Genomic DNA, 23,495 nt, shown 5'->3' with positions numbered 1-23,495 from the left:
TGGTGATAATCAAATGCATTTTATGTATAAAGGTACTACATGTTATACATGCAATTCTGTCACATCACTTTTGTGGACAAATATCACACCTGTTTGACAACACGAGTGTGCTCTTTGCTAATTATAATGAAAATGGATAACAGCAAATTCAGTAGGCTAATGTAAAGCCTCTTTTTCAAATATTTGAAATTGAAGCCAACATATTTAAACTATCCTGACCTCCTCCAATTCCAAAGCTATCAAACCAATTGACATGTTTTATTTTCCAGATCTTTATTTGATCCCCTGGCAATCCCCTCTCTTTATGTTTTATAATCTTTTTCACAAATAAAGACCTTTTCAAAGTGTGTTCTTTGCATATACTGTTTGTGGCAAGGGCACAAGTTTAGTTAAAATGTTGGTGGGTCGAAGTCCATAGACCCCAAGAACTGCAACCCACTAGCGGGGTCCAGGGGCATAATCTGTGAAAAGATCACTTCTGGTGAATTCTAAGGGGAAAATACACAACTACTGGTCAGTATATCCCAATCACAACATGTAATCCCCATCATTATCATATTAAATTATGTTTCTCATCATCGTGCTATATTATTGAGGGGTTTACTTGGGTACTTTTTTTTTTTTTTTTTTTTTATATATTAGGGGGATAAATTAATCCCTTGGTTAGTGGGGTAAGACCACAGTCTACGGTGACAGCGTTAAGTTAAACAGTGTTTTCTTACTTGTTCATACATTATGAGTAATAGATTTGCCATATATTTTACAACACGAAAGTCAGAATAGATATGCATATTAAATCGCAATAACATTAAAAGTTTGCACTGTGTGTGCGAACAGTAACATTCCAGCAGCCTCTATCTATTTCATAGCAGCAGCGCCCCTAGCGCATTCAAGACGCCCCTATCCCTGTCGCAGTCAAATGTACGCATGTGCACAATGGTCGGTTCCCGTCTGTGTTGGAGGGAGGGGGGTGGCTCACTATTAAGCAGGAAGGTAGAATTCGCTTCATCTTATTCAAGTGCCCAGATCATTATTTGGCAAAAAAAAGAAGGGGAGGAGAAGGCTCGGCAGTAGAATTTGGGTTGCCTGCGCCCTGTAAACGGAGGCTGGCTGAGAGAGGGGAGAGCGGGAGATGAAATTAGCAACATTGGTTGCAAAAACTTAATAATACAGCGGGTAAGCTACTCAAAACACTGTAAACATGACAGACGTTCTACCATAGGTAGACACAGAGACGTGAATTTAGATGTGAGTATGGATGGTCTACAAAGGAGGCAGACGAGTTTGTTTTGTTCATTTTGTTTTCATTTGAAAGTGTGTTTCTTGTCAGACAGAGTACAGTCCTTCCTTTGTTCGATTGCGCCGTTTTGCTAGTCTCTCTGCCAGGTTTGTAAATAATAGTGGAGCAACATGGCTGACATTGACACTGCTGACTATGTAGCTAGCCAGACAGATTGCTAGCTTGTACTGTATTGGTTTCCGTTGCAGGCGGGAGTAGCATTTTAGCCAGTCTGCTAGCGCTACCATTCTAGCATTGGACCAAATCCCGACAGTATTTTTCTGCACCATTTTGTAGCAGCATAAGAACATGTTTTTCTTGCTCATTAGGTAGTCATCTATTTAACATCATAGGTTAACTTTCGGGAGCGTCTATTTGCCGATGCAATAACTAGCTAACCGTCAGCTAAGTTGGCAAGCTCGCAAGATACAAAAAGAAAACAGCCAGCTCCTAGGTAGCAACTGTATTTTTCCCCCGATATAGCTAGGTAGGCAGCACCCCTGTAATGTATTAATGCAGCAAAACATCGGTGCACAGATGAAAGTTTTGCATGGACAAAGTGCTCTACCTAACTAATCAGCTACAAAGGTTTTCTATATTCTGTGAAATTGTTCTAATGATGCGGGATTTTTCCCTCCATCATTTTAAGGTTAGCTGGAATGCTAGACAGAAAGAAAATCTTGCAAACGACTTGTGGTGCATTGTTGAATGTCCTTGCCAAATTTAATTATAGGGGAGAGGTTTCATTCGTTGGATTGGTACACTGTGACACATTTCAGAAGTAAAGTGAAATAACTACACTAGCTGCTGGTTCTTAAGAGAAACACTGATTTAAGATTCTGGCCATAACGTGAGACGGGGAATGTAGAGGGGGCGGGGATGCCGCTTATTTATTTATTTATTTTCATTCATGGCAGTCTTTAAGAAGCACCTCTGCAGTGTACATGGTCAAATTACAGTGCAGTATGTTGGAGACATTAGCTTTTGTAGTTGTGTCGTCTAGTTACCTTCGCGTTTGTGCTGCAGCGTCAACGATTTCACAGTTTACTATTCCAAACTAATTGGTACCTAATACTGTAGCTACTCGAGTGAAGGCTTTTCTTGAGGTTTTAATTGGACAGCAAGCTAGTTTAATCGCTGTAGGCTGCAAACTATTTGCCAACACGTTCACCAGTTTTAAGATTGTACTACAATCGTGGCACGACGAAGATCATTTTCTCTCAATAAAATGTTTAGCCGCATGTAAGCACATTTGATTACATTAAGCATACCTCTTCACGATGTCGTGGCGTGAACCACTCACCTCCTCACAACCTTCTTTAATTACTGTTCTTACAAATGGCTGTGACACATTTCCATATTAATGACAGCGTCAAGGTTAGGAGTCACAAGACCACGTTCGCTCACAAGGAGGCAAATGGTTTTATAATGGATTGCGTGAGGTGTCTTGTCAGTTCTGTCCTCCCTAATTATGTGTAATTAACTTGAGTAACAGTCGTAGGATCTCAGTTTGTCTTCGTACTAAATTATGTAAAAGCTTTTCCATTTACATGGAGGAAGATGCATTTGTGATATCATCCACCATCCTCATCTGGGTGTTGCATGATTGTTTCTTTTCATGTTACTGTATTTGTGCATGAACACATACTGTGTAGTACATCGAGAGAAAATGAATATCTGTGGGGGGAAACCCAGGGGGCCAACAATCTAGCACTCTCATTTTAAATAAACCCATGCTACTTCAGCAACAAATGTTGTGATCACATACAGAACCTGACAGGAATGTGAATTAAATGGGACAGTGTATTAAACTTTAGATTCCTCTCCCAAATGCTGTGGCATGTGCGAACGTCTAAATAATTTGTTGAAGAAGGGACTTGATAGTGTGCTCATGGGCCACCTTGCCTAACATGGACATACCTCAGCAACTTCTGTTTTCAACCGAATAGATTTAGGCCTAAGCTGCTGTGCAGTTTCTTTATAAAGCTCTTTTCAGGCCCCAGTTCTGCTATTTAGACTATTTTCTTTGTTGAGAATAAGTTTTTTTTTGTCCCTCCTTCCACATTATTTAGATCATTGTTCTGGCTAATTTCCTCCCTTGCCCTTTGTGGTTACTTTTAAATGGCTGTGTTGTAATCCAAGGACAATTCCTCTGTACAGTAATCAGCCATCAATAATTAAAATGATTCAAGTGAGAATTTATGTAGATTAGTCTTGATGGGTTGTTTTTTTGATGTGGATTCTTTGCACAAGATATTAAGATTATATTATTTCTGCACCAGATGGGTTCAGATTTGGGGGGAAATGGCCTGATAAAATGAATTCAAGTTCTGACACGTGTGGTTTAAAACTAGCACTTATTGTTTTAAGGAGGTGTGAGCAGTCTGAATTCCAGTTGTCACATGTACTGGAACTTTGGTATGTATGTTTATGCATAGCTATTTACCAGATTGTAAACTGATTATATGTTTGTAATGTTGGAGACCACCCCTTGTGGAAAAAATTACAGTTTCTCAGTGCTGTTGGTGGGATAGACGGCTATTACACCTGGCATCAGAAGTGATGAAAAGCAGTGGCCTACAAAGTAGCTGTATTGACCCATAAACTATTCAGTGGTGGAAAGTGAATGTAGTTTAGCTGGCAAGTCTAGTAATTATCTAGCTAATGTTCTTCATAATGCTTAAGCTGTGTTCCTTTCAGTCTTTTTGCAGTGCTGTTGGATGCCTTGTTTTCATGTTATGACACAGGAGAGAGGGACAGTGTCAGGACTCTACATTTTTTTCAGGAGCTCATGTGCCCCTAAGTTTAAAATAATAATAATAATAATAATACATTAGGGAAACAGTCAAAGTATTAGTTTAATACTGAACACAAACACACACACACACACACACACACAAATTGCGCTGTCACACATATTCAAACAACAGATATCAGTCTAAAATCAGCTAGTCAATGGTGACCATTTCAGTGCCCCAACCTGGTCGCTGGTCTTGAACGTTTGAAAAATAGCGATGTTGAAATGAACAATAAGCAAACCTGGTAAGTACACAGTCACAAAGATTGACGATTGATAAAGTGGGGTTTTTTTTTATTACTTTGTAGTCGTGACAGAAGGGGTCTTTTGTGACCAAAGTTGCTGCAGAACCTGTTATTGGAAGGTGTGTCTTACAGGGGCCTTGAGTCTCAGCCAGTCCTCTTGAACCTCTCCTATCTGACATCCAGATCTGTAAGGGTGCACAGCTAACATTTCCTTTTCTGACAAAGAAACTGCTAGAAATAGTAGCACAGTGTAATGTTAGTCAGTCACCTTCTAGTCAGAACCCAGAAGACCTCAGGTGGACATCCATTTTCTCAGTGCTGTTGTCCAGTAACTCATCTTCAGCTTCTGGGCATGCGTTGTGATGAAATATCTTGAAGCACTCAAGTGCAGTGCAGACTGGATCATGGCTCTCGCTCCCTTCACCCAGCTGGCTACCAAAGTGGGCCTGAAAGGCATTGGCAGCAATGGTGATGGCAGCACTGATGTTCTGCTTCAAGTTGTAATGATCAAGGCCAAGTTCACTCGATCAAGGCCAAGTTCACTCAGTCAAGATGTATCTCTAGTCATTAAAATTCCCTCAGAAGGAAAGATACAGGGCAATCCTAAATATAATGTGGATTGTTGTCCCAGTCTCTTGTCTGAGATAGAACATGGCTAAAAATGCACTCGCATCTAGGTAAATAATTTAGCTTAGCGCTGTCACCATAGGGGAATACAATAGCAGCTCTATAGTATTTCTCTGCTTAAGTTGGGAAAGTTGTTTTGCCGCTAACTTTAAAAAAAAAAAAACAAACCTGAAATGTGACCTCATTATGTTGAAGACAGGTTAGGAAGTTGGATAGCATGCTACCTCTCTTAGGCCTAGCTTGTATGGCCTCGAATGCTGCCACAGTCTTCCTTGTGGGAGGATTAGGTTGTTCCTCTGTAGGTTGCAGCTCAGGGAGGTCTGCTCATGAAATGTGTCAGCTGGAAGGTGGCTGAATTCACAGAACCTCAGAGGTTCCATCCCTTTTTATCTAATGAGGGGCAAGAATATTTTACATTTTAAAAATCTTAACTTAATCTGTTTAATAGAGTATCAACCTTCAAATATTTTTTCACAGCCCTAGAATGTTATTTTTCTTGGTTCTATGTGAATAGTTAGTATTATTATTTATATTTATGTTATTACTCTTCTGAAAGAACACCGGAACGCAAAACTATTTTGTTTGTAAGGGCCAAAATATTTAGACTTGAGTGCCTTGAGCTTTCTATTGAACTTGTCAATTGAATATATTAATTCTCACGTAAGAAATGGTTATTGAGGCTTGCCAGTGTTGAATAAACATTTTTTCAGGTTGCAGCAAATTAAAGAGGTTAGTTTCTCACAAACCTTGTCAGAGAGCAGTGGTATTATTTGCCTTAGATAGGAGATTTCAGTACCAGATATTTTTAGCAATATTTCAGTGCCAGGTGGACAGATACTTTCCAACATCACCTCTATTGTCGAAGGCAGGAATAGGCTACATATCACATTTTTTGTCAGAGGTATTCAATAGCTGAGAGGAATTTCCTCATAACATATTTGTGTTTGGTGTCCTTTTGAAATGGAGGATTAAACAGACCATTTTGATAATAATATAATGGTGCTTAGCTCTGTTTTTAGATAATATAGAGCTACATTTATTTATTTATTTTAAAAACGAATTTAATCAAATCTTAGATTAGCCGATCCGATTTCATCCCCTATCTCAGCATCACTCAATTTGGGTTTCATCTTCAATCACTGCTGGGTGAAGTATTTCTATGACTGGTCAAAGGCAGGTTAGAGTTCAGTTTGGTTGCAGATATTAAATGTGATATGTCACTTAATGTGTGAATTATTTAAAAATGTAAATAAGGGAAATAAATATTTTTGCAGATAATATCCAGTCAGTTTAGAAATTATAAAAAAGGTTTTATCCGTTCAGCGCTACAGCGTTTGTCTGCATGTTTTCAGCGATGGCAGTGGAATAAATAAAATGTTGAAATGGTGATATTGAAGACCTCAGCGTACATGTTAAAAATAGAAGAAAGTTTTAGCTGTGTCCAGGGAAGCAGAGGTATTTTTTTGTGTCTGAAAATTCTGGAGTACACACCTGTGGCCATAGCTGATCACATAGGACCATTGGACAATTGAAGGACAATTTTCTGGACTGTAAAATTAGCTTCCGCATGCAGAAAAGGTTTTTGTGGAAATGTTGCCACTACATTGTAGTTACATCTCTTGCTTTTTAAAGTGAATGATAAAACTATGTATTAGTGGGGTTTTATTTAGGCATTTCATCCTTTCCCTGCCTTCCACCTTTGTACCTCTGGCAACCTTGAGCAACCAGACTCTAACCTGGCAAAGTATGTTAAAAGCCTTTCAGACTCTCTCATCACAGTCTCTCTAATATATTACAGAAGTTATACTTGAAGCAATTACAGGACTGATTTGTACTTGGCTGTCTGCTCAGTGCCTGACACAGTGAAATCTTTCCTTTTTTCACCCAAGTGAAAGCTATATTCCATTCATGGGGCATTTGTTTCTGACTCTGTCCATTTTCCTGACTAAAGTCTATCTATATTGCTAGCTAGCTATATCAAAAGCTGTCTATAATCTATATCTAGCTAGCTATTTCAATATATGTCCATAAAACCGCCTGCTGTAGTAAATATCAACATAGCTAGCTATTTACCATCTTTGACAGCTCAGTTGGTGTAAATTGCAGTACAGTATAGTGTTTCCATGGAATCATTATAACAAGACCAGTGCACTGGTCACCCTAGGTGTCAATGGAATGAACTTGCTTTAAAACATTTATTTTTCTCAGACTGAGAAGGATGATAAAACTAGGAAGTGACACAGAGAATTCAGTCACCTTCCTTTGCCTTAACCAAAGTCAGCAGATTACCTCCTTTTTTGGGTTTGCCTCAACAAAGTGGTGTAAAGCCCTGTACTGCCACACTCAAGCTGTCAAATTTTGGGCTCTAGCCTTGTCTCATTACTCTGTCTAAGCGAGCCAGTGGTGTCACTTCACTTGTAAGATATTGGTAGTAATTCGACCCAACATTGTTTGCACTGTATCTATTAAAATGGGATGTTCGTAAACAGTAGCACAATACACCAATACAGGTTAAATCAAGAGCAGCCGAGATGCAGAGCTAACATGTCCAGAGGTGTGGCCTCAGGAGATGACAATAGGCACAGAAATAAGCGACTGCTTTTGGTAGTTCCAGGTAGTAGTGACCTACGGGAGCAGAAGAACAGAACCTGCTCACATAAGCACAAACAGATAATAGAGTTTGGAGACTGTGATCTCCCGGGATGAGACTGGGGAAGTAATGGGTTGTGGAGGACGAAGAGCCTAATGGCTAGCACAGGAAGAGCCAGGGAGTGCTTTCAAGGCAGAGTGACTTCAATGACTGAGTAGTGTATCTGCGACAAGTGGAAGAAAGATGAGCAGAAATATGTTCTATATAGGGGAAGGCAAGCAAAGAGAGCACTGCAGGTAATCAAGATGAGAACTGACCGAGGTCTGGACAATGAGGTTTGTAGATGACGGCGACTTCTTTCAGTGTTGAATAAGACGAAAAGGAGAAAGCGAACTAAATAAGAAATATATTGAGAACAGAATGGTTCAGATTAAGCCCCAGGATTTTAGCTGGTGGCAAAGACCAGGCTGAAAAGGGAGGAGACACTCAGGACGCTCAGGAGGAGGAGATCAAAGAGTTGCATAGATTTATTTATTTATTTATTTTTATTTGCTAACATTACATTTGAGATGATGGACAGGCATCCAGAAGATAAATCCAAGAGGAAACAGGATGCAGCATGATATTAGTGGAATTATGTCACCTGCCCAATTGGGAAGGATTCAAATTTAAAATTAGTCTGGAGTGAAAACTCATTTAGACCAGAAACAGTGTTGTGGAATTTTCCCTGAAAATAATCCAGGGTTGTATCAACACATTCGCTAGTTATCCATCCTTCAAACCCTATGTCAATCATGCAAGAAACGTACTGATTAATAAAACTGATTATTGAGGGACTGTTAAAATAATTCTTAGTTTAAATTTTAAGCATTATATTTGGGTTTCTACTTTTTTTTCTCTACACTTTCTACACTCACATCGACATGATTGGTTTTTTTTTATGTTCTTGGGATTATGGCACCAGTGGATGTGTTGGCAAGCCGTCTCCTACCTGTCTTCTATCAATGTGCATGATGCATATTTCCCTGTTTTTTCCCGTTGCTGTTGACCATTCAGAATGTTTTCTTTGTTACTGGAATGTGTACACATTCTTCTCTCAACTTCGGATTCTTTTCATGCGGTATGGTTAGTTATGTAGAACTTCACAATGGTTTCTCTGACGGTAGGCTACATTACACATTTATGCTGTGCAGTGGATATATTTAAACCCAGATGCAGCAAATGTGGAATTTTGCAAAGGGAACCTGAATGTTACCAGAAGGTTGCAAACTGTAATCCCACTGTTGTTGTAACCTCAAGCCTAACCTGAATTGCCTCAGGAAACATCCAACTGTTTAAGCATATATGATACCTCAAATGTGAGCTGTGTAAGCCATCATAAGAATGGGAATCTGCCACACAAATAAATAATATAATGAATGCATGAATCAGTTTTTTTTTTTTTTTTTTTTTAAAGATGAGAATTTGTTCCCTCTCTTCGCAGTGAAGGCCAGGCCTCCACTTCTATTGTTCTCAGGCTGAATAGTGGTGTTATGTGTCTGGGCTGTTACGTAACCGCCTTTACTTAGCTGACTAAATAATGTAAGGCTCATAGCCGGGCCTGTGACCTAATTCCTCCGAGTTCCCAGCAATGCTTAGGCTGCAGAGGGCCCTCTCGGGGGCAGCCCAATTCACTCCTTTTTTGTGTCCTTTAAGACGTGGAAAAGGCTCGTTGACGTGCATTGGCAGTTGTAGTGGAGAAGCTTTGCCATGCATAACCCACGCTTGTTAGGTGCGAACCTGTCTTGAGACTCAAACCTTCAATAAAAGTCAATTATGTACATACTGTGAACTGTGAGGGCACAACTTAAATAGCGTTTAGTCTGTGGCGTTTTGTGCTGATTATCTGGAAATGCTGCCTGCCGTCAACAGAATGGATCGTTTGTCACCTCTCACACAATGTAGTCTTGCTGTATCAAATAAATATTTAACACTGTCACTGAGTCCGTGTAGCTTTCACTGTCTGAGGTCGACGTGCTGCATGATAATCATAAACTAGACTTTAAAATGGCCGGGTACAGTCTGCTACTGCGATAATACTCCTGGCTCGAGACTCCTGAGATGTTAAATGAAGCTTCTCTGATGTAAATATTCATAACACGGTGGTGTTTCGGGATATCTGAAGGAGCAGTGTGTGTTATTTCAGCTTTTAAAGTATAGAAATGGATCTGATGAAATTGTTTGCATTAGCGGTTATAGGGAATGAAGAAATATCAGAGATGCAATGTCCAACTCACAAATGATTTTACAAAAGCTTTTTGCAGTTAAATAGAGCTTGCAGAAAGAATGGCAAAAATGGCTTTTTCTCATTGTACTCTTGAGTATTCAAGAAAAGTAGAGGTCTCTGGCTTGGAGATAGTCAAAGAAACCCAGGATTAGGTATAGATCTCTTCCTGCTTTGCAAAGTTGCAGTTCAAAAGATCCATTTTCAGACATATGCACTTTGTTCTGAAGCAGGGCACTCTTTCAATGTTCCATTTACCTGCATGGCTCAAAAGATCTTGGTTACTAGACCATCCTTGATTGGTACCACTGCTGGTGCTAAACTGGATTGTTTTCCATAAGGAAGAAGGAATTAAAGACAATACAAGATATATATGTGAATTCTATAGAGAATATACAGTACAGTCTGTAACTATTTGGACAGTAACACAATTTGTATTGCTTTGGCTCTACTCCAGCACATTGGAGTTGAAATTAAACAATAAATATTAGATAGAAATACAGACTGTCAGCTTTAATTTGAGTTTAAATAAAGTTGTTTAATTTAGTGCTTGCTTGCTAGTCATTTGCATTAAGTTACTGTCTGGACTCTGCGACCCAAAGACATCACCAGATGCTGGGTGTCTTTCCTGGTGATGCACTGCCAGGCCTGTACTGCAGTACATCTTCCGTTCAGTGTCAAGTCCAAATTACATCCACTTGTATGGGCTGGTTGATCCTGCTACCATAGTTCTTGGTTTTGCACATTTAGATATTTAAAATGTACCTCTGAGCATCATTCTCTGTTTTCATCTATTTTTTCATCTATCTATTTTTATTCCTGTATTAGTATAACAGATAACATAAGATCAGATAATAAAACTAGGAAAGGTATCAAAAGATGCTTTGTATAACATTTTAATCATTTTAGAATGTTAAGGTAATGACTGACGCTTTCCCAGCATTGTGAGAATGTAAAGAACACTTTAGTGGCATCAGGTGACGGTGCAGATTATTGAGGCAGTCATCCTGTTTGTGTGCTGCTGTGCGGTCTAACGATGGATGGAGGCGCATGGCGCTGCGTGTTTCACCAAAGCCGCAATTTCCTGATGTCACCATCGCCTTGCCCTGTCTCCAGTCAGCAGCACTTTTTTTAAACTTATCGGTTCGCGTGAGATTGAGCAAAGAGTGTCCTTTTGTGGCGAAATTGACCCTTGTCAAGCCCCGCCCAAACCCCACTCTTGTTTAATCACCGTTGTAACTAAAGCCTCTTTTCCACTGTAGGGCCGAACGGTTCTGAGCACGGAGAGGAGCGGTTCCAATGGTGTTTCTTCCTGGAAACGGTTTACAAACTGTGCCCAGCACGATCTTCTCGGCACGGCTAGACAACCGTGCTCAGTGCAGCAGAACCATTTGGGTGGGTGGGTGGGCGGGCTTAATGACGTAGGTATTCACTGATTGGATTCACACTTACGTCAGTTTTGTGACTGGGCACTGATCCACCGCTAGTTTTTCTTAGATACTTCCTAGTCCTGGTTTTAGCAGCCCGGCAGATGGAAACAGAAACGGTAACCGTTCCCACGAGTCCTGAGCAGCGCGGAACGGCACGGAGCGGCCCCGGTAACCGTTCGGCCCTATGGTGGAAAAGAGGCTTAATTCTCAGCTCACACAAATTATACAAGCTGTGTTCCAAAGCAATGCTACCCAATGGTTCCTAAATTGTCTCAAGTAACTTGGCCCTGTGTTTTTTAATCTTACCATCTGAAGACATTGTCGTCATTCAAACTTCGTGTCACCTCAAAGTGTCTGATTACAAAAATTGCCTCATGCAAGACATTTAAATTAATGTATGAAACTGCTGGTCAATACCTAAAGAAAGCATATTCCTCCAGAAAGGATATATTTATACTTTGTTGGCAAGTTCATTTTACAAAATGTACAACGCCTGCAACATAAAATAAATACTGTTTGTATTCTGGTTTTATGAAAATGAACATTGATAAGTTCCTGATTTATTAATGTATTTAAAATAAAAACCAGAAACAATGAGCCTTGCTCATAATGCCCGATTCCACTCTAGTTCTCTTCGTACGACACATTTGTGTCTCGGTGAGCAGGGTAAATGACTGCGCTACATTTGCATTTTTCCAGGACTGTGGCGTACCACCTACACGCAGTGGTGTGAACGGCCCTGCATGTGCGGCAGCCTGCACGGTGGAGTGAGGAGGCCAGTCTTTCTCCGGCTGTTGTCTGCTCACTGGATTGGGTAACATAGATTTTTTTCACCCTAGTCAGGCAGCTTGGCTGCTCACCTAAATACAGATGAATGAAGACCCCATTCGGGAAGACAGCGGGCCAGAGATCCAGAGCTGATGCAGGTGAGGTTGTACCTGTGTGTGTGTGTGTCTGTGTCTGTGTCTGGGCGTGCGTGCATGCGTGCATGTACATACATGGATTTATTGATAGAATTGGTACTACAGCATTGTAGTTGGAGCCAGACTAGCTCTTGCCATAAACAGGTTAGCATACTGATACCATCAAGCAGCAGCTTCCTTGAGCACATATCTGCATCTTATAAAATTATATTGGTTTGTGCGTTTGTTGCGACTGCATATTTTCGCCTGTTTTCATAATTTTATATATCTGACGGCTTTTACGTGCTCCAAGTTCTGCTTTAGAAATGAAATTTAAAGGTGGCCACGAGCTATCAATCAGCACAGCTGCATTGTCAGAACTAAATCCGTTAAAGAAATTGACCCTCACTCCTTTCGAGGAAGCAAAGGCCTCTGTATCATGCCTGCTGTGGCTGTGGATTCAGTCTATTATGCTCTAAATAGGACACAGCTGTATGATTGTGAGCACAGCCCTAATAAAAGTAGATCTAGCTAATCGATTAAGAAATTTGTTGCCAGCAAATTATTATTGTCGATTTTGTCAACATCATCGATTAGTTGTTTCAGCCCTAATACAGTGAAGGATTTTTCGGAAAATATAAGTTCATTTCTAATGGTCTAAGAATATGAAATTCCTCTAACACAATAATGAAACACCTGCCAACACTGAGGTATCTTTCAGCTATCTGAAAGAAATTTTGACTGGTTAACAGTAGAAGGTGAGTTCTGAGTAGGTAATGTAATGCTATGCTTTGTTATGCTATGCTTTGTTATGCTAATGGTACTGGAAAGATGGCTCTGTAAAAATAGAGAATTAAATACCATATAATATCCACACCAGGTTTTTAGTACTTGACACATCCACTTACTTTGAGCAGCCCTACTTAGAATTCATCTAGAATTTCCTCTTTTGAAAAATAACCTTTTCTTATCAGAGTAGTTACTCATACAAAAAGACACGAATGGAGGTTTGTCAAGGACAGTTTTTTCAGCCTGTGTTTCGACAGACCTTTTGGCACAAGCAATTATACACTGAATTCTGTGGGAAAATGAGTGGTAGCGGAACATGAGGAACTGTAGCTTCTCTTAGAACTCACTTTGTCCTCCAAAGAGTCTTCTTATAAAATATACCGCACATAAGAGTGTTGAATTAAGCTTGTTCCTTTATTCCTTTCCTTAATTTTAAATAAAACTACTAGTAAATCCTATTTAGCTTCAATTATTAATTTGCTTTAGGTTTGCATGTGAATAGATACCTTTACTTTTATATTTTTGTCAGTACAGGCACCCTTTCAGCTACACATCCTTCATAAAGCACTACCAGCTAATACCCATTAAGTGATGACAGCCTTAGAGCGCAATATGAAACAACCCTGATCGATCCAAAAACTCTGCTTAAATGAAAGCTAGAAGAAAGTCATTATGAAGGTCAAGATAATGGAATAATGATTGATTACAATGCCAGAAAGTGTTATTTATTCAATAAAATGTTTTTGTATGGATTTACCTTGGATATACATTTGTATAAATAATTTATTTGAAATCCGTCTTGCAAGAAATGCAGCATTGACACTGTGCATTTCTATTTTCTGTTTTAGTATAGCAGCTTGACTCAGAAATTGTTTAGAATGAATGTTTATTGTAACCTTTGGTCATTCTAAGAGGTTATTTTCAATTGACCCTGTTAAAATTGTTTTAGGTTTGATTAAGGTCCTAAACAATGCTTTTGAAAACAAATATGTACTTCAAAGAGTTTAAATTCTCACCATCTGATTTTTATTTAATTCACAAATTGCCTCTTCAGTGACAGTGAATTCACATGATTAAAAAAAGGAGGCAGGAGGAGAAGGAATATTTACTTAACATTTAACTTTCCTGGGTGCATGAATCAATTCCAGATATGATGCGAGTTATGCTTCTTTTATTTAATTCTAGGGCACGCAGGTGTTTCTGCAGGTATGATGAAGAAGACAAAAAATTCCCACAAGTAAGTTTGGATTCTTTTGTTTATTTCCCTTTGTGGGACTTCCCGCTTAAGGATGAGTAACTATGTTTTTTTTGTTTTATAAAAACATTTTGTCTATGTCTGAAACTTTATTTGGCCTACCGCTTCACGCCTGAGCTTTATAGAAATGTGAACGTGTTACTGCACTGAGTTGTAATGAGACACCATGCCATGTGTAATGTTGCAAAGTCTGCTTCACTAAATGAGGTTTGTTTTAATCAATTTACTTTTGAATTCATGTGAAGCAGAAATGGTGTGAAATACCAGCTTAGCATACATAGTTGCCTGTTCTTGTTTTATATGTATTGCTGCATGCAACATCCAAATTATATATGAAGCAAGTCATTATGTAAAATAGCTACAGATCCAGTTGCTTGCTGGGTCTGGCAGGCTGTCCTAATGTGTATGCAGTGGGCCTTTGCTAACAAACAAATGGCAGATTCCAGATGGAGGAGAAAAGGGAAATCTAGGTAACCCAATGGGGAAGTGTAAATTTAAAAGTTTATTTTAAAAATTCACAGCTTCTGTGTAAACAGCCTTCAACTCAAACACAACCTTGCGTAATGAATATGCATCTCATATTATCGCTTGTGTGAACCAATTAAAAAGACAGAATGGTAAAATACCATCTGGGACCTATTGCCAGTGCATAGCAAAATGAACACTGGCCTCCTTTGTGACTATGATTTGCCTGTTGAGTGGAAGGAGGATTGCCATGGTTACTGTGAAATTCATTCCATTCTTAATGAATTTGATGATTCATTGACAATTAATGATTCATTCATATCCCTTCATGAATTGAAACTGTTCTGGCAGACTCCTTTGCACTTGTTTCAACACCTTACCAGTAGCTTTTCTGAGATGTTGGGTTGTGCGCTGGTCTGCATCAAAATAAGAATTAATCCAAATTTCACGATGAACATGTTGAAGTCTTGTCAACATGTTCTTTTTCCACCCCTTTTGAATAGAGATAAATGAGGTAAATTGGTCTATTAACACTTGAAGCATTCATGCTGTTCTACTCCTGGTCCTCCTGCAATGACGCTTATTATTTTGTAAGAGTGTACATACGATGAGGGTGCTTAATAGCATGGTATTGATTAGAAATGGAAGGAATTGTAATTGCTTTCTCTAAACAACTGACTTTTTAATTATAGGCTGTTACCTATAGTATTTACATTGCGTATATAACATTTCCCATTGAAGGAGCTTGATCCTTGCATTGTAATTTAAGACCAGCACTGGGTGACAGGTAAGTGAATCCCTTCAGGTGAAACGCATGCTCAGCAACACACAGAAGGGAATGAGATCTATCCTGACAGAATAATACCTTAGAATATACAGTACACTGTACAGAATTCTATTACAATACAGCTGCCCCTTAGGGTTTCAGGCTTTCTTTCACTGCAGTAGGAAATGAACAGTGCTGGTGCTGTGTGAGTATCCACAATGCACAGGAACTTTATGTGTCAAGGGGAGACTTCTGCAGGACAAATGCATTGATTACAGCAATCCCAACTGTTTTTTTCACAGTGCGGTTTTTACATCACTGATAATTTATTTTCTCAGTAGAGGCCCTTGCCTTATATTGCCTGCGTACAATAGCCCAAGTTTGACATTTATTTACACAGCTGGATATATTTACTGGGGCTGTTTGGGCTGAACGCCTAGCTCAAGGACCAGCAACAGTTCCTTGCCAGGGACCCAGAATGGCAGCCTTCTGATTTTAATTCAGGCTCTCCGGCCACTGTGTCACAGTGCTGCCGGTGCCTCCCCGCTGTTTGTCGAGGCTCTGTTTGGCACAGCCCCTCTCATTGGTCCTCCGTGCCCTTACAGGAAGCACAAGACCAACGTGGGGCCCAGCAAGCCTGTGTCGCAGCCCAGGCGGAACATCGTGGGCTGCAGGATACAGCACAACTGGAAGGAGGGCGGCGGCCCCGCCACGCAGTGGAAAGGCACGGTCCTGGACCAGGTCCCCGTCAACCCCTCGCTCTACCTGATCAAGTACGACGGCTTCGACTGCGTCTACGGCCTGGAGCTCCACAAGGACGACCGGGTGCAAGGCCTCGAGGTCTTACCGGACCGAATCGGTGAGTCCTCGTTCACCCGCAGAGGTCACCGGAGAGCGATTTCGGGTGGAGGAGCAGGCCGAGCTTCAGTAAGGAGAGATGACGTGTATGTGATGAGTGCAGCATGTCTTCTTTCTGACTCCGCTTGACCTGTACAACCAATCCAAGACCTAAATATCAAGGGAAGAATGTAATGGCCAACCTTCAGGATGGGCTTCTTAAAAGCGGTCAACCCAGTTTCATTGAATGTGGGTGCCATCCCACAAAGGAGAATAGCAGCCCGGAAGACTATTGACTGGGCCTTCCCAGGTCATACACTCAGAGAGCATCTGCAATAAGCCTTATAATCAGATATTCAATGTAAAGCAACCATAAGGAATAAAATAAATGTAAAATGTCTGGTTGGCTGGTTGACAAAACAGCACCAGTAGGTGTTTTTGTAAGTGGACGTGGTGTCATGGCAAACAAATAGGTTTATGCTTTAGGTTATGTATAAACCATGTGTAAATGTAAAATGACTTACCTTTGTTATTTGATGGAAACCAGATGAAGGGAAATATTTTTGTCTGCGGTGATGCTAACTACTCCTGTTCTGTGAAATAATACTATTTTTCACAGAATTAGATTAGTGTTCCTTTTGTGTAGCAGGAATGGGCTTCTTTATGGCTGCTTTGTTTCCATCCATTTAGCCTTTTTCTGCATTTCAGTCTCTTTAAGGGAAGAGTAATTGGCAGATAGCACACCCGCTCAAAAACCCCATCCCCAGTGCGAGAATGATGGATTACCTGCCTACTCGTGTTCGATGGCAAAATAGGAACAGCCATAAAGGAATAGGAATATGAGCCCAAAGAGGAAATGTTAAAAGACAGAACATTACTTTCTCATTTAATAAGTATGTTTTATTTTGATATAAATTTCCCTCCATGAACCATATTAATACTACAGGACCTATCTGGCATATGTCTTTCCATAATATAAAACATAATGATTAGAATGGTATTTTTGGTTTCTTGAGTGAGGAGCCCTCCTGGTGACTTCTTCTAATACGGCACGCTATGGCAGTGTGTCTAATTGAGCACTGTGAAGTAACAGTGTCTTGCTGATGAGTCCTGTTTCTTAACAATAAAATGCCCCACACTATTGTAGACACTACTGTCCCTCTGGCAAAATCCTTCACTTGGAGAACCCAGATTATTTGTTCACCATTAGGCTATAGTTTTGCCCTTTTTTCCTTTGTGTTTCTGCCTTTTTTATTACCAGATTAAGGAAAATGGTGGAAGAGAGATTATGATTTAAAGTTTAGCACTGGTTTTTATTTTTAGATTTTCCAGCCTGGCCCTTAAATTTTATTCATTTGACATCTTTTGTTTTGGCAATGGTGACAACACCAGGGCTGCATACAATATGTGGCTAGTTTGAACATTGTTTAGACAAATTCCGGATATTTATGCATCTTGTTCTAATGTGCGTCCTTTGTGGTCTGAATCGTTCTGTTGTCAGGGTTGTTTTTGCCCTGTGGTCAGACTCATTTCACCCATATTCATTTCTAGTGTTTCAGACAATATCAGCAAGCATGGTGGCAGGAAAGGACACCAATTTGTTTCAAATTAAGGAAATGTTCCTTCACAAGGGGCATATGGGCCTTTGTGTTAACATGACAGTGGTATTGTGTTACATGTGTATAGAATACTGCAACAGTGATAATACTTACAGTGATACATTAGGCTGAGTCTTCCTAATGATCCCTGGGCTTGTTCAAACCTCACTGTCACTGATTGTATTCACCATTGGCGAAATGTTATTTGCGAGAATGCAATGTGGATTTAAAAGGGATTTTAAATATTCAGTATTAAGGATGGCCTCTATTTTATTCATTTGTTGTCTCTCTTGGGAAACCATTAGTTGCAATTAAGTGCTCTAGAAATTTGGATAATTAGTGGTAAATGGTCCAGCAGTCTTTTGAAATATGTTGTTTATCCTCTTTTCTTTTTTTTATGTTATTATTTGGTAATGATGTGGAATAAATGACTGCGTATAATCTGCTCTTACAACAGCAAATGGCTCGAATATTGTAATAGTCAATTTGCTATTACATTAGCAGCCGTAATGTTCCCATATTAATCGGCATACACCGACCTATGTGACTGTCGCTCTTACGACAGTGTGTACACGCGTGGATGGCGGCCCCCCGGCAGTAATTGAGTGATTTATAATGAAAACCCATCCCTGTGCCGCAGCCTCCTCTAGGATCAGCGACGCCCACCTGGCGGACACCATGATAGGCAAGGCCGTGGAGCACATGTTCGAGACGGAGGACGGGTCCAAGGACGAGTGGCGGGGCATGGTGCTGGCGCGGGCTCCCATTATGAACACGTGGTTTTATATCACCTACGAGAAGGACCCCGTTTTATACATGTACCAGCTCCTAGACGACTACAAAGAGGGCGACCTTCGAATAATGCCCGATTCGAGTGAGTGTTCCGTGCGATGACTATGGTCAGCACCGCGTGCGTCTGTCCTGTTTCGCTGTCGTGTTTTATCAGGTCTTTGCGTTTATTTATTCAGGACTTGACCTTGTGAATCATTCAGTCATACGTTGATTTCTGTTGCTTAGAATGTCTGGTTGGCAGAACAGCCCCAGTAGTTATTTTTGTAAGCGAACGTGGTGTCATGGCAAACAAATGGGTTTATGCTGTACGTTAGGTTTACTGTTGTATTGTTCGTAGTCAGCGATGCGGCAGCCACCCAAATGTGAGCGCCTGTTAACGTCAGATGCGTCACAATTCATATCCCAATCCAAATGTGGATGTGACTGAAAATAATAGTAATAATAATAATATAATAATAATTTTTAAATTGTATATCATTCAAAAAACGAAATTGTTTATTGTGAACCATAGAAGTAACCTAAAAAAATGTATAATGCCAGCCAAGAACTAAAAATACACAAATGCCTTTGCAGTTCAACGTGCTCTCACAAAATACATAATGTACAACAGGAAATTCTTTAACCTTTTTGAGTTTAAACATTTTCACTTAAAAAAGCACCTCATTGATTATGCATATGCTCAAAGTTTATGGAAATGACTTCAGCAACTATAAATGTATCAGTGCAGCACTGGCTGTACCCGTGGATTGTCCACCCATGGAAGTTAGGACATGTTGCCATATCAGTGTTTTGACCCCTACCAAACAGTAGCAGTTATCCCCAGTAAGAGCTCGGTGCCAGCTCTCTTTGCAGTGTCGTGTGGCCTGAAGGGTGGTGAGTACATGAATGCAGATGGCACTGCAGTGTTCCCATGAGTTTATTTTGGGATTACAAACAACATTTTTATCACTGCATTTCCATGAATCCACAAGCATATTCCTGGAAATAATGAAATGTGGTTTGTCTTTCTTCCTTTGCTCGGCACCTCCCTCAGAGTTTACCATGAGCACAGTTAATTATATTAAAGGTCTGACCTGGGCCTGTCATAGATAGTGATAAAGACACTGGGACACTATGACTTCAGGGCCCAGCTGGAACAAGGTAAACCTTCAGGACTGAGCTCTACGACGGCCCATTAATTACAGTGCTGTGAGTGTCATCACCTTAGCCAGGGAAACAAATTCCCACAGCCAGCTTCTGTGTAGCAGTAACGGAAATCCTGTGCTTTCAGACGATTCGCCCCCTGCGGAACGCGAGCCAGGGGAGGTGGTGGACAGCCTGGTGGGCAAACAGGTGGAGTATGCCAAAGAAGATGGCTCCAAAAGAACTGGCATGGTCATCCATCAGGTCGAGGCCAAACCATCCGTGTATTTCATCAAGTTTGACGACGACTTCCATATCTACGTCTACGATTTGGTAAAAACATCCTAGGTGTGTTGAGAGAGGGGGGAAAAAAATCTACTATAGACTTATTAAAGCCAAATCTTCTGAACGTTGTTGCTCTGAACAACTTGAGACAAGATGGATATTTGCTTTGCAGGCTCTGAACTGAAGCCCATGGTTTCCTGGAGCCCTAGGACACCACTAGCACAGGGTGCGTGTTCATTATTTCCAGAAGAAGGGAGAGCTCTGCACAACTTAATAGTACACACATTTTGCAAGAAAATTGACCCAGAGGATGCAATTCTAAAGATTGTGACCCCCCAAGCAAAGTGAAACTTTAAGGATTTATCACATCTTCCACCGGAAAATGAAATTGATTTTTAAAGTATTTTAAGACAAAGGCTTATGCACATTGCAAAGTAGTCCCATGCATCATTTTGGGCATGCAAAGCCTTTGGAGAACACATATGTTTTTGGAAAATTGAAAATGCAAATAATTCACACTTGATTTGGAAAAACATTTTGAAAAACTTTAATGTGTTGTCTTTATTTTTGTAGAGGGAGAAGCAAATTTGTTGTCGTGAAAAAAAATCTTCTTTGTTTACTTACATGCGGAAACGACTGACAAAATTCATTATAGATGCTTCTTTAAGGCAGTGGGATCTTTAGCACTAATTTTCAGTTGAGGTCATGAGATTTTTTGTTTTTGTTTTCATTTGGAGATATTAATATTGTTTTAATGTATTTCAGTATGATATACAAAACAAAACTCCAGCACTGTCTAAAATGATACTTTGTTTTTTATATGATTGAATCCTGTGGCATTTGTTCAATAACTATCATAAAATCCATCTACCAATTTGAGCTGCTTATTATTATTATTATTATTATTATTATTATTATTATTATTCACATTTTTATCCGAAACATGAAAAGAATGAACTTTCAGTAAACACTTCTATATTAACGTCATAAGGCTTCTGTTTAATATCTGTATAACCTCCTAAGGTATTTACTCTTTAAATTTCTGTTGGTTCTCCGTGTTCTCAGCTGAGGTCAGCATCTTTAGCAAATTGTCACTGTATGCTCTTGGTTACTTGGCTGCATAACTGAAAAAGCATCTTCTTTCATTTAAGCAGCACTGTAAAGTGCAGACAGTCTTCAGAATGATAAACAACAGAAACTTGCAGTGTTTTTTTTTTTTTGTTCTTTGTCCCAGTGTGACCAGAGTATGCAGTGGGGCAAACTAGGCCCATTTGTTTTTAAGGAAATCTGACAAGCCTCTGGACAGTTCCTTGCCTTTTTTCAGTTCTGCCTTTTTGTCTTTGAATCTGAGCCTAAGAGCTTGTGCCTCATTACACTATTGGATGGTATTCAATATTAGATGACAGCAATACATTTTCTGTGCATTCCCCTTGCAACTAAATTCTCTTCAGCCAAAATGGGTGACCGGAGGCTTCTTTGGAATGTTACAGTTGCTTATGGTGTATCATAAAACAAATACAATTGTGTATTCGTGATTGTAACTGACAGTGTTCCTGTGAATTCAGCTTCCACACGCCTCTTTTTTTTCTTTTCCTCAGTGATGCAAAAATAAAGTGTTTCTGTGCAAATCTGCATCCTGAGCCTCATAAGATGGTGGACACTACCCAACAGTTTCACAGTAGTCAGTATCAGTAACAGCTAGTGTCAAGTTTGAGAGTGTTATATATTATAGTACCTAGCATTTTATTTTCTGTCTGGAGCAGAAGGGGGTCCTTATATTCTCCAAATGAGCCCAACCCCCATTTTTGGCAGTGTGTATTAAAAAGGATGTTCCTGTTAAAATAATATTGCAAGCCACTCCTGTTCTTCAAAGGAGGGTTATTGCGCAATGCAGTTTTGACTCCGTGTAATTGGGTGTCTGGAATACTCTGTATTATTGGCAGTTTGAAGCTGGTCACATTTAAGTTCCATTGACTTCTGTTGTGCATACTCCTTCCTGTTTAGCAGATGCCACAATTATCCCAAGCACATGCAATTATCAAGTTTTGGTGGCAGAACTTACGTATTTATTCCATGCACAGAAAGCTGGGACCTACCTATCTTTTTGAGGTTCATGATTCAGAACTATAATAAATGCACTCATCTCACCCTTGTAACTGAATGCAAGTGCCCCATTACACAGGGTCTTATGCTCAACCTTGGAGGCTTGCTGTCATGCATGACACCTCCAGAAAAGACATGTGTAAAAGTTATTGGCCTTTCACATTTACCTACTGTGGTGTTGTACTGTGTTTGATGTTGGTTCCATGTTGGACGTTTTATAAAACAGCAGACCGTTCCTTTTGCATGCATAGTAAAGGTAGAGCAGTTAATGTAAGTTAGTGTGAGCTGCATGTGAATCTGTCTTTTGTTTTATTTTGGGGGATTTTTTTTTCCTAAAAGAAGAAAAAACTGCTTCTTGTGTATGCTAATTGTCAAGTTACTTTTTTTTGTCTGCCTTTCTTAAAATAAAAAAAAAAACTTTTTTATTTTATTTTTATATTATGCTCGATAGGATCAAACACACTGGTTTTGCAAGTGGAGTGCCAACTAAAGGGCAGGTTACCAGTGTTAAACAGCATTTGAGGGATCATATCTTTTGCAAAGAATACTGCTGTTCTTTGAAAAGACGTAATATTTTCTACATATATATCTTTTGAGTGCCACAGCTGACAGTATATACATACACCTATGGATAACGGCCTTATGTGACTGGGGGGAAATATATCTGTGTATTGGAGGTATGTATTTGTGTGTGCGTGCGTGCTTGTGCGCGCGCTTGTGTGTTGTAGTTACTAGTTCCATATCAGAATAGATAATGTACATTTAAGTAGGAAAAAAAAGATATTCTTTTTTTATTCCTCAAATTTACATAATGAATTGAAGAGAATTTTAAAATGGAAAATATGGTCCCTTTAAGATGCTGTTGCTCTTTTTTATTTTGTATAATGCCGTGCAATTTGATGGTTACAGATTCATGTATAGTTAAAACGTCTTCATGTTCTCTTTTGCGTCTAGGTAAATTGCTTCAATTGGACCGCTTGTTCATTGTTTTGGAACAATGTAGATAGTTCATGTTATTTGCATTTAGAAGTATAAACACACTTTAAACCTGTTACTTAATTCTGTAAGTAATTTTTATAATTATTATGTAAGCCTATCCTTATAACATTTAAAAAATAAAAAAACTTAATGTGAACTTATTTACTGTTGTACCGGTGAGATTGTCTCCTTTTATTTATTCAAGCTGGTCATAATATAGTCCTTTTTTATTTAATATTAATGGTTTCACTCTAGAGGTCTGTTATCAGTGTTAAGTCATGTCAAACTGTGGCAATTAGAATTTTCAGTTATTAGTGGTATGTTTTGATTGCCATGACTTACTTTACTATAAAGATCAGATGCTTTAGGAAG

The 23,495-nt window shown here is 39.5% G+C and overlaps 1 protein-coding gene across 1 annotated transcript; it reads left to right on the top strand.

The window, feature by feature from the left end:
• The first annotated feature begins 1,016 nt into the window (after positions 1-1,016).
• On the top strand, positions 1,017-23,284 carry LOC118212921 (spindlin-Z). Its single transcript, XM_035391428.1, has 7 exons — positions 1,017-1,176; positions 11,931-12,157; positions 14,108-14,159; positions 16,014-16,267; positions 18,484-18,717; positions 19,906-20,105; positions 20,215-23,284. Exons 2-6 carry the CDS (start codon positions 12,106-12,108, stop codon positions 20,103-20,105), a joined length of 792 nt encoding a protein of 263 aa, XP_035247319.1. The 5' UTR covers positions 1,017-1,176; positions 11,931-12,105; the 3' UTR covers positions 20,215-23,284.
• Positions 23,285-23,495: the final 211 nt, after the last annotated feature.

The sequence above is a fragment of the Anguilla anguilla genome, chromosome 14, assembly GCF_013347855.1.
Source record: "Anguilla anguilla isolate fAngAng1 chromosome 14, fAngAng1.pri, whole genome shotgun sequence".
In the NCBI taxonomy this organism is placed as follows: domain Eukaryota; kingdom Metazoa; phylum Chordata; class Actinopteri; order Anguilliformes; family Anguillidae; genus Anguilla; species Anguilla anguilla.
Note: the sequence above shows the minus strand (reverse complement) of the source record. Positions and strands in the feature narration are given on the sequence as shown.

Excerpts from the sequence above, each read along its gene's own strand:
- LOC118212921 (XM_035391428.1), top strand. The coding sequence starts at position 12,106 with ATGAAGACCCCATTCGGGAAGACAGCGGGCCAGAGATCCAGAGCTGAT. Across the intron at positions 12,158-14,107 it reads GAGATCCAGAGCTGATGCAG|GGCACGCAGGTGTTTCTGCA; the intron begins GTGAGGTTGTAC and ends ATTTAATTCTAG. Across the intron at positions 14,160-16,013 it reads AAGACAAAAAATTCCCACAA|GAAGCACAAGACCAACGTGG; the intron begins GTAAGTTTGGAT and ends GTGCCCTTACAG.